Raw genomic sequence first — 15,386 nt, 5'->3', positions numbered from 1 at the left:
ACGCTAAACTGACTGAGCCACCCAGGCACCCCAGAGATCAACAACTATCTCAATTTAAAAAAATACCATGCAACTGATTGGAAATACATACTTTTAAATACATACAAATGTATCCACGTGTGTGTATACAGGTAGATGTATATGTGCATAGCTATGTGATACCACTTTGTGAGTTATCTACGTCTCACTTATCTTATTCCACCACCTCCTAAGTCACAGAAAAAAATGATGAGCTATCGAAGCTCTAATTGTCCCTCAGGATGTTCTCTTAGAGGCAGGCAGAGGAAGGAAAGGGCACGCAGAACCAGAACTTAATGGTAATTCAAGCAACAGAGAGGTAGAACTGAGCTGGTATGTTTCTATACTCCATTTGTAACTGAAACTGAAGAGGTTTTGGAGGGTTCTGGAACTCAGAATCTCAGCCAGAAGGGGTGATGAAGTTCATGTGGACAACCCTCCCACCCCATACAGGAATTACTTCTAAAAAATCCAACAGATTGTATGAACACTTTCAAAATTGGGGATTTACTACTCTTCAAAACTCAACAATCCATTTATGGGCACCTGAACTGTTATAAGCTGTTCATGTCAATATCCCACCTGAAATGGGTCTCCCTCTGATTCCAGGTCCCAGGGCCTGGCCCCTCCTCCTCTATCATGGGGGATCTACTTCCTTCCTGCTCGACAGCCCTTCAAATATCTGAAAGTTGATAGGACGTCTACTTGTCCTTCACAAAGTCTTTTCACCTTGTGATGAAACATCTCCATTTCTAATATAATGTGGCTACAGAATTCTCATCCTGGTCACTCTCTGTCAGAAACTCTAGACACACTGTGATGGATGCATACATCCAATTCCCGGAAGTTGACACTATCCATGCAACAATGCAGCCTAAGGCTGATTAGCTTTCCTGGCCACAGCACTGGCTGCCCGGTTGACCCCCCAGATGTATTGGTAAGGATTTTTTGTCATATGAACCAAGAAATCCAACTGAAACTGGCTGACGAAAGAAAGAAAGAAAGAAAGAAAGAAAGAAAGAAAGAAAGAGAAAGAAAGAAAAACTATCAGCCTAAGTGTTCATGTAGCTGCACAGTTACAGGGGTAAACTTGGTTTCAGGCAATGCGTGAATAAAGTGACCAGAATCTCTCCATTCCTCACCTCTGCTTCCTGGATTTGATCTTTCCCTCTCTTTGAGGTCGAGAGACCAAATAGCCTACATGTCCTGTGGCTGCATGCTTCCTCAGTTACGAGCGACAGGAAAGGGAAGTCTTTCTTAGTATCTCAAATAAAGTCCAAGAATGGACCATCATTGGCTCTAACTGGTCTGACTTTGGTCAAGGTGACCAAGGAAATGTCCAGCTTACGCTAATTGTAGGCTGCCCCCGTGGCCAGTAACATACAAACCACACAGCTAGGACATCTGAGGTCCTCTTGAAAAAGAGAGTGGAGGAATTAATACTAGTGTGGTGACCAGAAACAATCCGCTACAATATACTAGAAGAATTCTCCAGCCTGTTACTAAATTTTTAATCAGAAATTTTAAGGTCATCTTTTTGGTAACGAGTAAATGTTTCTAATTAAGGAGGTAAGTTTCGAAGTTTGGATTAGTCCCCCAAAGCATTAGTTATTCTTCTCAGGTTCACAGCCCTTACAAATTGGATATGCACAACTTCTATCCTTTCATTCCATTAAGTCTTTGATAAAAATGTTGACTTAGGACCAAAAAAGAAAAAAGAAAAGAGCTTTGAGGCATCCGTTATGTTTCCCCAAAGGGGTCTATCCATCTGTTCATGACTCCTGCTCAGAAACAGCTCTCTGAAAGGTATCAGTAACCCTCGCTAGCTCACTAGCCCACGTTTCCACCCACAGAAACCGTACCAGGAGACCTCCAATACCTTGCTGGGATCAAAGTGCACGCTTTCTGTCGCATTTCCAAAATGAATGCCGACCTCCGCCACGTGCCTCAGTGCCTCCAGGCAGCAATGAGCGACATACACTGGGACTGAGGAGCCCTCACAGAACATGGCGCACATGGCCGCCAGGTACGGCGGGTCCCCCCACCACTCCTCTGCCTCAGGAGGGCCTCACCGGCCTCCCGCTCCATCTTCTCCTCCTGTGGCCAGAAGACTTGTCCCAAGCTTCTAGCCTGTGTCCTGGCACGAGAGGGTCCTGGCGCTCCCTCGGGGATCCTAGCCACCCGCTCTCACAGATCTCTGTTCCGACGTAGAGCCTGGACCGTGCGGGGCTTGCTGCTTTTCTCTCTCCGCGTCACAGTGTTATCAGCCTTTGGGTGCTCTTTGCCCCTTTGAGTCTCCTGACATTTTTAAATTTTTTTTTTAACGTTTATTTATTTTTGAGAGAGAGAGAGAGAGAGAGAGAGAGACAGAGCATGAACGGGGGAGGGGCAGAGAGAGAAGGAGACACGCAATCCGAAGCAGGCTCCAGGCTCTGAGCCATCAGCCCAGAGCCCGACGCGGGGCTCGAACTCACGGACCACGAGATCGTGACCTGAGCTGAAGTCGGACGCTTAACCTACTGAGCCACCCAGGCGCCCCTCTCCTGACATTTTTACTAGACTGTGTCGAAGCGAAACAGTACAGCGGACATCTGTTCTGTTTGTCTATTATCCCCACGCCTGCCAAGCTTGTGAACAACTTCTGTCCCTTGGGAAACGTGTGCTCCTGGTAAGGCTGCCAGCACCCCACCTCTCCTGGTTCAGGCAGGAGTGGGCGTGAGACCCAAACGTGCTACCAAAGGCCACCCCAAATTTAAAATCTGAAGCTAGTGGGAACAGACCTTTCCTCTTGTCACAGGGCCAGAAGATGCAGGCTGGGGCTGCCTGACACCTGTGCAGAAGACTGTGTGGGAAAGAATAGGGCAAGACAGAGGAGAGAAGAACTGAGAGCGAGCGAGGAAAAGAGTGCACAATCTGATGGCCCAGACCGTACCCCTGAATTCTGTCACCAGATCTGTCTACGTAGGACATGCACACAGCCGTGCGGGCAGCAAACTCCCTTCTCAGTCAGGCAGTCTGAGGCGGATTTCTGTCACTTGCAACAAGAAACGAATCTTGACGGATTCATGTAGGAAGAAGGCGGGTGGCGTAGTGGGAAAGACCACTCAGCCCTCTAGAGTGTTGTATGGTCTGGACTCTTACGACCAAGCAAATCTGGGTTCAAGCTGGTTCCAATGCCTTCTGTGTAAATGCAACAAAAATAAGATACACGAACCTGAAGCCAGAGTTTGAAGCCTCGCAGGCAAGTCACATAGGCCTCGGCCTCCTCGCGTGCAAGGTAGGACTAGGCAAACTCCCTCTGCGCCATGGCCGTGAAGGCTCACGGGCAAGCTGCTGGGTCTGCAGCAGGCTCTGAATAAGTAACAGCAATTCCTTTCCAATTTGAGGAAGCTGGAAGGCAGAGGAGAGCTCGTAAAGTCCTCTCACTGACTCCTCTGGAAAGATGCTGCAGATACTTTCACGATTGTGGTGCCCAATCTATCTCACTTTGGGAGGATACTGCGGTGATATTTCCCATTACGTGTGAAAGCAGATTTGTTCCTCTTTAACTCTGAAGGGCAGTGGATAGTATGATCGGTGTTCTTTGTTCGGAAAGAGAGATTTCCATCATCTGTTCCCTGGTGGTAGAGCGGGAGCTGTCTACACCCGACCCCCGCCCCACCGCTGCCCCCAGGCCCTGCCCTCTGTCTGTTCAAGGGCCCAAGCTCACTGTTCCCCTGCATTCGTTTCCTAGAACCTGGCCAGGGCCACCCCCTTTGAACCTATGTAGCAGTAAGAATATTAGACATTTTTTCCAGCCAGTATGCTGTCATGAGCTCAAGAGCTTTGTACTATCTAGCCCAAAGGATTTTTGTGCTCAAAATAACCTGGCTATCTAAAACACTGGGAACTATCATTTGTGGGCCATTACTCCCCATCTCTCATTTCTTTCAAGGACCTCTTACTATTCCTTACAAATGCTCTCACCATCCTCTATCAGTGATTGGACTCAGGAGGGTTGACGAAACACGTTTACCTATAGTTTAATGGATAGCTCATTCATTTTATCCTTAGAGAATTTCTGAAAACTCAGGATAGAACTCCCTTAAAATACACAGATAGCATGTGTGTGGGCTGACATTTTTTTAGATCACAAAACATGTACTTTATAGGAAGTTAAAATTGATTTCAATCAATTCTTTCTGAGCCTTTCAAAGTTATATCCATCCCTTCCCAATTCTCAGGCCTACCTGATTTTCTGCTGGCTCTCTAAAGGGGAAAATGGGTTCCCCCCCCGCCCCCACTCTCTCTTCTAAGAGCTGAGAAAAAGGAAAAGAGATAGCAGCTAGTTAGCGGCAGGGGCAGCCAAGCAAGAGATTGATTCAACAGGAGAAATTCAATGCATCCCAAAAGATTCTCTAGGATTGGATATCCTGCTGCTTAGGGTACAATTGGTTGTAATAAGGAACTGAAGATTTTCTGTTAGGAGAGTCAAAGTGCTCAGTGATGGCTTGTGAAAGTTAAAAACAACAACAACAGTGAACCCCATGGGAATGTTTTTATTTTGGAAATGCTTTCATGAGTAGGACGACCATAGACCATTTCTCAGAGTGCATGCTGTTCACATACGCTGGTGACCACAGAAGACTAAATGTTTTCCTGTGCAGGTGAGCTAGCCCCAGGGGTTAGAATATGGCTTTCATCCTGCTCTAAAAGGAGGCTGTTGACTGGGAATCAGGCACAGGCAACAGAGGAAAAGTATTTCCTGTGTCCTGTCCTCGCCCTAGATCTCAGGAGTCACGGTAGGTACAGGTGTGGGAATGGATGGGGTTGGTCCGTGGCTGTGGGATATTTGAGCAAAGAGGAACTGGTATTCTTGTCCCAGACAGGAGAGGAAGCAAGGGAGCGTCTGCGATGGGCAGAGAGAAAGTACGTGAGTCAGAATGAGGATGTCCTAGGGGGAAGGCCCAGACAAGAGAACAGCAGGGACTTGGACACAGACCCTGGAATCAGCACTGGAAGCATCAGAGGTGAGGAAAGGGAAGACTTCCATGGAGCATGAGCGTCTGTGGACCGGGTGAAAGCTACGAGTGGAAACTTATGCTTTCCTTGGACACTGCCACCAAGGGGACACAGGGCTTGGGTCCCTTTAGGTTTGCTTGGAGAAAAACTCGAAGTAGGGAGTTACCCAAAGGTGGGACGCAGATGCCAGTGGCTCTTCTCCTGGTTTGAACCCTTCCCAGTAGGCTAAATGCTAGAATGAGTCGTGCTGTCCGGAAGAGCCTGGAACCTTCACAGGACACGGTCCCGACTGGGAGCTGGAGTGTTGAAGGAGGGGCTTGGAGTGTAACATGGAGCAGGATTTGGTGAAGGCCAGACGGGAAAAAGTGGTGTCAGACGGGTATGCTACACGTTGCTTTAAAATAAAGGTTTGAGGACTACTGATGACTTTAAAGAGACCCAGGGGGTATGTTCTCCAACTGCCAGCAGGGGTCTGCAATGCATACAGACTAGAAGTTGAGTCTGATCACATGGCCACTTGGGTGATTTCTCTAGAACCTGGGGCTGATCAGGGAACTACTTACCAGACCTCAGACCTCTGTTGGCCCAGGTACTTCCCAGCAGATAAGTGAATATGAATCTGGAAGTGTCTTTAACAATGCAATTCAATACAAAAATCCAAGCAGGTAGCCAAAGCTGGCAATTGGGTGGCTGGGTAACCCATGGGGACAGAACACTTTTTTTTTTATTGGTCAGATGAACTGGACAGAAACAGTGTGATCAGGGAGTTCCATTCAGAAATGTTACCACTACGGGATGGCATCATTTATGTGCAAGGGTAACTACAACCCACAAATGTGCCATGGGAAGAAGGGGGTGTTTCTAGGCATGAGGCCCTGGTCAGCTGCTGGCCTGGGTTCAAGTTCAATGGAAGGTGAAAGTAAGGCAGGATTACTGGTCCTAATCTGAAAGGAGAAGTTCTGACATTCACTCTCTGATGATGACAGGGAAAAGGTACATGCTTCTTGGGTCCTGGCCTACCCTGGGGGCTCAAAAGGCAGGGAAGATTGTGGCAATGGATAAGGCTGACTCATGGCTGTCGGGTTTTGGAGCAAAGAGGAATTGATATTCTTGCCCCAAGTAAGGATGGGAAACGAGGGAAGATTTAAAACGTAAAATGCAAGCAGTGTCATGTTGTCACAGATCACCCAAGCCAGAATGTACAGAGCCACCTAACTTGAACTACAGGCTTTCTTAACACCACCACCCACATGGTCTCCGGGTGCTCAGAAATGCCACTGCACTATTACGTACAATTTTTGTTAATATCTAACCACCTGGTCAGTTTCTGATGGGGCTGAAGAACCTGAAAGTGTCCCAGGCAAATTATCTCACAGGGAAGAACCTCTATTGTTCACATTATCTTATAACAAAGGTAGCTGAGAGTTTAAGCATTTGGTTTTAAGGCTGTGTCAAAACGGTTGCATGAAAAATGCCAAGTCCAATCACTACCTTCTCTCCTGAGTGTCCCCTGGAAGGCCAGCCTCTGGGAGAAGGATCCTCTAGTGACCCACTAGCACCCACTATTCGTACCAGCACCGGGTCGGTCATGAGCTGAGAGTCGAGGTTTACCCTAGTTACTCCTAGAGACCCACGCATGCTGGCCCTTAGAATTCCTGAGCTCAACTGGAAGCCCAAGAAGCAGGAAGTTCCTTTTCCAAGGCAGACGGGTGACTTCCAGTAGGTCCAAATACACCACGAAAGATAAGCATGGGGGAGTGGTCCTTGGAACTGGTATTCTCCCAGAATGGAGAATCAGGAAGCAGTGGCTGAGGCAGATACAGCCGGTGTTAGGAGCTGAACTCTGTCACTCCAGAATTCAGACGTTAAAGCCCCAACCCCCAGTACCTCAGATTGTGTTTTTGGAGAGAAGACTTTTAAAGAGGTGCTAAAGTCAAAGAAGGCCCTTGGGGTGCGCCCTAATCCAGTAGGACTGGTTGCTTATAAGAAGAAATTTGGGCACATAGAGACACCAGGGCAGCACGCGTGCTGAGGAGAGATCACAGGCGGACAGGGAGAAGACGGCCTAGTGCAAGCCAAGAAGAGAGGCCTCAGAAGGAGCCAAACCTGCTGGAACCCCGAACTTGGACTTCGGAAAACAAATTTCTGTTGTTAAGCCACTCAGTCTGTGGTATTCCGTTATGGAAGCCCGAGCAAACTAATACAGCCAAGGCCGGCCAGAGTGGGGCACGGCCGAGCTACACGGGATGCGAACTCCCAGAACGGGGTAGCGAGGGCTTTGGGAAACCAGAGCCACCGACTCTTCTTTCCACGCGAGGCTTCAACACAGGAGGCCGGTGAGTGAAGTCTTGAAGTTGGCCAATAAACTCCACAAGGTACAGGTACTCGACCCACTGAAGCTACTCCTACTCCAGCACTGCTAAAATCTCATTCAGGCCTGTCCAATCAGGCCAGCCTTGATTTGGCTCAAGAATTCCTCTCAGGTTCTCAAATGCCTGGCTTTCTGGAAAGACCCAAGTGTGGCACACAGCTGGCTTCTGAGCACTGCCCACACGTTCCACCGGAGTCAGGACCCTGCTTTGGTTTGCCAATATCTACCACAGTGCACGTAGTAGGTCTCGGGAAATCCTTCTCTTGAGGAAACGAGTATGTGCCTGAGCCAGGAGCTTGACATGTCCCCATTCAAATGATCCTGTGTATCCAGAAGGCCACGCAGGATGCTGTTCACCAAGTGTGGAGCGTGGGTAAAATATCCCACTCCGGCTCCTACTACCAGGCATAATGAAAAGACCGTCTTCTACTCGTGGAGTCGGGGAAGGTGGACTTCCTACAGGCTCCCACTCACGGCGTCCACGTGGACAGACATGCACAGATTCCACGTGGACGCACATGCACAGGAGGGCGGGGGCATAGGGGTGCTCACACGGGGGAGGGGCAGGAATGAACAGCTTCTGAATTTTCTCGTCTGACAAGAAAGTGGTTGTGGACAATATGTGGATCGAATCCTCGTGGCACAGGGGGAGTCGGTGGGAAAAAGCTCAGCAGAGGATTTCAAAAATATGATTCAAAAGAAAACAAATAAGAGGCAGGGCCTCAGAAAGACGGTCGGGCGGTGGCCCTCCAGGAGCCAGGAGACACCGTGTGGAATTGTGTGGCCAGAAGCTGACAGCACAGGTTTTATCCGTGTTGTGCCACGTGCAGCATGCTGGAGGTGATGCGTGGGTCACCTTCCCCGCCCCAGTCAGGGCCTTACGAGTATCAGCAGCGCCCGATCACTTTGTGTCAGCCTGAAGTCAGGTGGGAAACAGCCAAGTCGGATTAGGGCTTGGTCTGAGAAACTGCCAGATGTCCCAAGCGTGTCTGCCATCACCCGGGGCTCTGTCAGAACCTGGAACATTCCTTCCAGTGCCAGGGGCCTGGGGTCAGGGCTGCGGCCTACAGGAGACTCGGGGGACGGGGCACGGCCACCCACTCCTCTTGTTCAGAGGCACTGGGGGGTCAGAGCCCCATGCCAGGGCCCGGCACAGGCTGTCCCTGATTCCTTTTCCAGAACTGTCACGAGACTGTCACTGCTGCTGTGTCCTGTTTTTCTTTTCTTCTTCCTCCTTCTCTTTTGTGTTTCCTTTATTGTATTTCTAGACTCTGGAGGAGGAGAGCCCTTGGGGACTGAATTAAAAGGCCTGATATTAAAAGTTTAAACTGGAAGTTCTTGGGCCCTGACAGACCGGGTTGCCCACTGCCACGCAGGGGGTCACCAACCCAGTGTCCAGACGGCAGCCGAGGCTACGAAACCAATGTTAAGAAATTGGCGGCAAAGAAAAGGAGGTTCTGGTTAGATGTTATCAGGCAACTCAGTATTTTACACACACACACGTAGAGCTCAAAATCTTGGACACGGTTCTGGCCACCAAAGACACTCTAATTAAAAATTATAGTATGGAAAAAATGACTCAGTGGCCAAAGGATTACTGTCCCCGTCAGCGGGCAGAGAATAAAACATCTGTTCACTCGCCCGGTGAGACAGTTCTCACTTGTGAGACAAAGAAGGCGAGTGAGCAGGACACTGGGGGAAGTCCAGACGCTCATCTCCCCTCCTGGGTGGGGACCGGGCCCCAGCTTGGTCTCCAGGTGCCACTCTGTGGGTGCGGCTGAGGAAAGTTCCACGCCAGATACCCCGGCCAAGGCCCCTGCCCTCCCGGAAGGAGCTTCCGGACAGGGACACAGACACACGTGTCGTCAGAGGGCAAGCTAACGGCACCTGTGCGACGCAGGGATGAGGGGCTGCGAGGGCAGGCCCAGGTCAGGGCCGGGTGGGTGACGGCACCCACGACTCTCCCAGCCCCAGCCGTGCCCACTCGCTCTGCTGGCTCCTGGACCACCACGTCACAGTGACTGATGACAAAAACCCACCAAAGAGCCAGTGCAGGCCTTGAGAAGAAAAGCCAGCTTGAGAACAGCAGCGGCAGGCGTCGCTGGGATGAAACCTTACATTTCATCAGCTGACCAAAGCTTCCGAGGGAAAGTTAAAAAATTGCTGGCAGAATGAAAGTGGTGGGGCTGCTGTGTAATCGCTGGCGGTCTCGAGGTTACAGGCACCTGACCCATAAGCACGTCGTGTCCCCAAACCACCAGCTCCCTTCACTTCCCCGCTCCCACCATTTCTTCTGACAACAGGGCACAGGAAACTATGGGGGCTGAAGTCACTCTTCTCAGCCTTGGCTTCCACAAGGCGGATTTCACGCCGCTCCCGTCTCGGATCCCGCGCCCGCTTGTTCAAATCCCTTCGTGGTTCATGTTCTGCGCTTTCCCAGGATGCTCACAAAATGTCCTTCCCGCCACCACAAAACACCGTTTGTCAGGTCAATGGCAGCAAATCTCACCCTATAAGAGCAGGCTTTGGTCAAGGAAAAGGAGAAGACTCCTATATTTTGAAGTGAATTTAGAGCAGATGTAATAAAAATCATGTCACCCATTCTCCGTTCTTTGGAGGAAAGTGACATCTGGGTGGATGGGGGACAGAGTTTGGTGACCGTTACCTCCATTTAAAATGAACGTACATTTTGGGACGCCTGGGTGGCTCAGTCAGGTAAGCATCCGACTCTTGATTTCAGGGCAGGTCATGATCTTGTGGTTGATGAGTTCAAGCCCTGAGCTGGGCTCTGTGCTGATGGTGCAGAGCCTGCTTGGGACTCTCTCTCCCTCTCTGTGGGCCCCTCATGTGCACGCTCTCTCTCAAAATAAATAAACTTGAAAAAAATTAAATGAATGCACGTTTTGATGCGGCAAGTTAGCATTTAGGAATTTACCATATGGATTTGTCCTATATATCTTTACACAAAGATCCAAGTACGTGGACGTTAATGGCAGCATTTCTTCAAATAGTAAACATAAATGGAAACAATGGGGACTAGTCTGCAAATTATGGTACAGGAATGTACATGAGAGGACTCTGTATATATCTGTTAAAAAGAACGAGGTAGACATACAGAAGCTGATCTGCACCATGTCCTCACTCTGTAGTGAAGTGAGAACAACCACTAGTAGAACATGGGATTTTCTCTTCTCTGCCCACTAAGAAGACTGCTTGGCTCCTCCCTCGCTTCTCTGGCTCATCCCCCCTTCCCCACCCACCACCTTGCTGGGCGCGCGTCACAGATCAAGGCTGGGGCTGAGTCCCTCCACGACAAAGACAAGAAGAGGCAAGACGGAAAGAAAGGAGAGGAAGGAGAGGTACAAGAGTCCGACGGAGCAGTTTCAAGGGGAGAGTGGGGGGGGCGGAAATCAGGGTCTCCGAGGGTGTGAGAATCACTGGGAAACTGAGAGAAAGAACGGAGGCCTTAGAAAACCACGGAAGTGTCCTGCGGACGCAGGTTTATGTATGTGTACTGAAAATTTCAGGGAAGAAACTCATCCTGCTTATCTCCAGGGAGTGGGACCTGACTTTGAAATATCAGGGCGATCTTTATCTCGTGTTCCTTTGAAAGCACCCTCTCCTGGAAGAAATGCTATTCTCCCAACAAAAGTTACGTTACCAGAACACGTGTGAATGCACTGAAGTCCCCCTCAAAGCCTTAAAAAGCCTCTGCATCTCTAATTCTTTCTCCGGGTCCTAAAGAAAATCAAGTCTAATTTATAGCCATCATGATTTAAATCTTAAGTTTAAGGTAATGCTCAGGTTTGTTTTTGTATTAATTTCTCCTTTTTTATCTTTTTAAACTGTATGGTAAACACTGGTGATATATCTGGGGCTGAGCAGACTTTCAAGGGCTAGTCTCGTGATAGCACCATAATCATGAACACCTTCTTCAACAGGAAAATGTTTCCCAAACTCCGAACTACCACGAGCAAACTGACTTTCGGAACTCAATTCATCTTATGGTTAAGATTTTATTTAGGGGCGTCTGGGTGGCTCAGTCGTTGAGCGACTGACTTCGGCTTGGGTCATGATCTCACGGGTTCATGAGTTCAAGCCCCACGTTGGGCTCTGTGCTGACAGCTCAGATTCTGTGTCCTGCTTCAGATTCTGTCTCTCTCTCTCTCTGCCCCTCCCCCACTCATGCTCTGTCTCTCTGTCTCAGAAATAAACATTAAAATTTTTTTTAAGATTTTATTTAATTATTTTTTATTAAAATTTATGAAATACCTTTAAATTGCTTTCATTCTGCTTAATGTTCATAGTGCTACAGGACAGATGACCATGCATCTATAATCACAGAACCTCTCAAGAGGAAACAGTATGAGCTAAAGATGATAAATTCTGTTGGATGTGAATTAACGCCAACCTACTTTATGAAACATAAAGATTTTCATGCTGCGTTGCAACATAAAGGGAACTTATTTCTACTGAGTAAAAATAAATGACAGACGGGCAAGAAGGGAGCTGAAGGCAACGTGGTGATTTGGACAAAAACAGAATGTGGACACCTTCTCCTCTGAGGTCAGTAGTTGTTAAAATTTAGCCAAGGTCAGGAGTGGGAAAAGTCACCCCTGGTGTCCTGACCTCAATCTAGCTGTTACAAACAGTATATTAACATTGTAAAACTGTTAGAGCAGGTGGCAATCCGGTCACCTCTCGGTAACGCGTGCAGAGCTAACTGCCCACGTCCTCAGCCAAAGGTGAACCCAAAGTCTACCTAGATCACCTGTGGGGAGACCGGGTAGGTGTTTGACGGCCCACAGCGTAAGCTCCCTCGTGTACAGGCAGGGGGCAGAAAGCGTCACCAACTTCCAGATGCCCACCTCACAGTTAAGATCGCTAAAGGGCTTGCACCGCACCTGACCTTGTGTCCCTTATTTTCACTCTTGCTGCGCTAAAGCGAAGAAAGGCCAAGTATGACAGCGTCCACCTGACTTCTCTCTGTTGGTTCTCGGTTACTCACAGCGCCCTTGAAGTGGGGTCCTCCTGCGTCTGTGCTGAGCGGCCCGCCCGGTGGGGGTAAGGATGGAGGGAGGGCAGGAGGAGAAGTGGGCGCACGTCCCACAGCAGCCGGAGTGCGGGGAGGGGCAGTGGAGGGACCGCAGGAAGGATTTTCCCAGCCAGCGTCTCCTGGCCTCAGTCCATCCGCTCAGCCTGTGGTTTGGCTTCCTCACACGAGCCCCGGAGTTCAGAGCGAGGTGACACCGACTGTCGCGGACCCGCCTCTCGTTGCAACACTGAGGCTCAGAGAATGAAGCCTTATCTCTTTGTGCTCACTTCATATGCTCTGCAAACCCGCAAGATTCATCATACCCAACAGACGTTTCCCGCTCATGGGAAAGCCGACAGTCTCAGCCCTCAAGGCGATCTCTCTTAAGTTTGATTAGCGCTGACTCACAGTCTGGATTCCAGAGCTGTTCCACCACAAGCAGTGGAAGAAGCCACCTACGGAAGCTCTGAAAACACCCTCGGGCACCCCAGGGCCACGGCCGGCCTGCACACCCCAGCCGCCCACCCGGCCGGTGGGGTCTTCAGGCTCCTCTCTGCCGGCACCGCACTCCAGGCCCAGGCCTGGCTTCCCGGCCTCGTGTCTCACTTCCTCGTGTCTCGGTTCCCACCTGAACGGATATCCTAGACCCTGGGCTTGCTTCCGTTCTCATGTGGATCCTTGTCACGTCCTCTCCCGAGGCTCTCCTCCAGGCGGGACAGGCAGTACCCGGGACTCTGCCCCTCTCTTCACGTACAGCCCCTCCCCGGCCTGTTGACCCACGTGGCCTAGGTGGAGACCTGGTTCTGCCTCTGCTTAGCCCCTCGGGGCTGACGTCGTGTCCCCATGGTCTTCAGAGCTACCCGGAATGGAGCCTCCGCTCTCCAGGGACCTCCCCCCCTCCCCCACGCTCCCCAGGCTTCAGGGCACCTTCTCAGCAGTGGGTGATCTGATCCAATCTCAGATGGTGGTACGAACGGCTGTGCCCCCTCCCTTGGGCCGATCTATCCCAACTTCCACACTTGTGTTCTCAGCCCCACCGGCACCAAAGAGCAGCACTGGATGTCAATTCTGCCAAAGCTCCTCTGAGTTACCAGAACACCCAGGGACAGAACACCCACTGGTCGGAGGGAGCTAAAGTCAGTCAAGGAGCAATCAATCGGCAACAGCTCCTTCGCCTGGCTCGATGACACGTTTGAGCCTGGGTCATAAGGGGGCCGTGAGGCTAAACGGCTCCAGCGAAGACACCCCGGGAGCCATCAGGGTGGAAGAGACGGTCACTCGTCGGCCAGACCGAGGGCCCCAGACGGGCCACCCTCACCTGGATCAGCGAAGGCTAATGCCTCGGCCTCCCCCGGCTGGTACGGGCCACGGGCCCCCCGCGGCCGCCCTCAGCACTCCGCCTCCACCCCGTCGCCGCAAGCAGGACACCGCACTGTAACCACCGGCTCCACACACACGGCGTCTCGCTCGTCTCTCTCGTCTCTGCACACCCACGGCGCCTGACACGCGCAGGAACGACGAGTGTACGAACGATGAGTGTATGCACAGGAGCCAACGCACCAAGGAGTGGACGAAACAAGGTCTGGTTTTGCACGCTGACCGAGAAGCGGATGGGAACGGAAGCCAACACTGGGGAAAGCAGAGTAAGCCGAGTGACTTGGGGATGTCGATCCCACGCCCACAGAAGACACGCAGCCTTTCCTCCGGCCCTCTCGCTGGCACTCACCTGTACGGCTCCATGGTCCGAATTCCGTAGAACAAGGCCTCCTCCAGCAGACCCAGGTTGATGCAGGCGTCCATGGCGCAGTCGAGCACCCTCAGCTGGTAGATGTTGATATCGGGAAGCCGTTCCGAGTTGCTGCTGATGATCGCCTGGCACATGGCCAGAACCTGCTCCCACTCTGTTATTAACCTTAGTTAAGGATTCATTGTCTTCAGCCAGAAAACAAGTAAAGTGCGATTCTCTAACAGGCTGAAGAGCTCCCAGGCACAGGAGGGAAGGAAGAGCCCATCATTTTGCACAGATGAGCTGCCTGCAAACACACTCGAGAAACAAAACATGTAAGTGGCGTCTCAGACAAGTAAATTCTGTTTTTACATCAACAAGCCATCTTCCACGCAAGCCTGTACTTTGGGGGATTAAGACACCCAAAGAACGTTCTTTCTTCCGACTCCTGTAAGCGTTCTCTTTACATCCAGGCACGGAGTGAATACAGCTGTTTATTAAACTGGACTACCAGTTAGGTCCAGTTGAAATTATGCATGCCGTCAGCTTCCGTTACAAAACTGGTCTGAAATTAAAGAAGCTTCAGGCAGATTCCGTGTCTAAGAGGAGGAGCTCATTTCTGCTTCTGTGTCGTTTGAACCTCGGGCATACGTGAAACCAAGCCCACAGCCACTCACTGGCCCACAGGAGGGGAAGCAGGTTGAACAAGTACATCCCCACTGGGCCTCATATTGAAGTTTCTTGATTATAAAGCAAAAGTGATCCAAGCCTATACTTAACCAAAAAAAAAAAATTCATATTTTGAGCCCCCAAAGCACAAGAGAATATTAAGAACATGGCTCCTGCATGTAAACTGTGGGCAGGGCGAATGATGCTTTAAAAAGGGCAGGGAGAAGACCCGATACCCACTTAGGAGCAGCTCTGACTTTCCGACTCGCTGTGAACCCATAACTCACTCCCGTGGGACTTCAGTGTGATCGCACTTTTGACAACGGCTATTACTCCCCGTGCTGTTCCAGAGGGAGTCGGAGGACTGAGCGCACGGTGTACGGAGCGTGCTCTGAATCCCTCCCAGGTGGATCCCTCTGGAAGCACGGCGGAAGGCAGCTCCCTTCCTGCACAGCCTCCACTGCTGGTGTCAGATGAGGGGAGGCCACGAGGACGCCGGCCTGGGGCTGGCCCTCCCCGCCTTCAACCTGTGTGGCTCCAATCCATCTGCTTTCATGTGCAGAATT

At 50.6% G+C, this 15,386-nt stretch overlaps 1 protein-coding gene across 1 annotated transcript in view; it reads right to left on the bottom strand.

Annotated features, from left to right (window-relative positions):
- LOC122476127 (histone-lysine N-methyltransferase SMYD3-like) overlaps nt 1-15,386 on the bottom strand; it is a 153,648-nt gene that overhangs the window by 83,471 nt on the left and 54,791 nt on the right. The window contains exon 5 of the mRNA XM_043568453.1: nt 14,152-14,326. Within this exon, the coding sequence (XP_043424388.1) occupies nt 14,152-14,326 (175 nt within the window). The remainder of the gene's footprint in view (nt 1-14,151; nt 14,327-15,386) is intronic.

Source organism: Prionailurus bengalensis, chromosome E4 (genome assembly GCF_016509475.1).
Source record: "Prionailurus bengalensis isolate Pbe53 chromosome E4, Fcat_Pben_1.1_paternal_pri, whole genome shotgun sequence".
NCBI lineage: Eukaryota > Metazoa > Chordata > Mammalia > Carnivora > Felidae > Prionailurus > Prionailurus bengalensis.
Note: the sequence above shows the minus strand (reverse complement) of the source record. Positions and strands in the feature narration are given on the sequence as shown.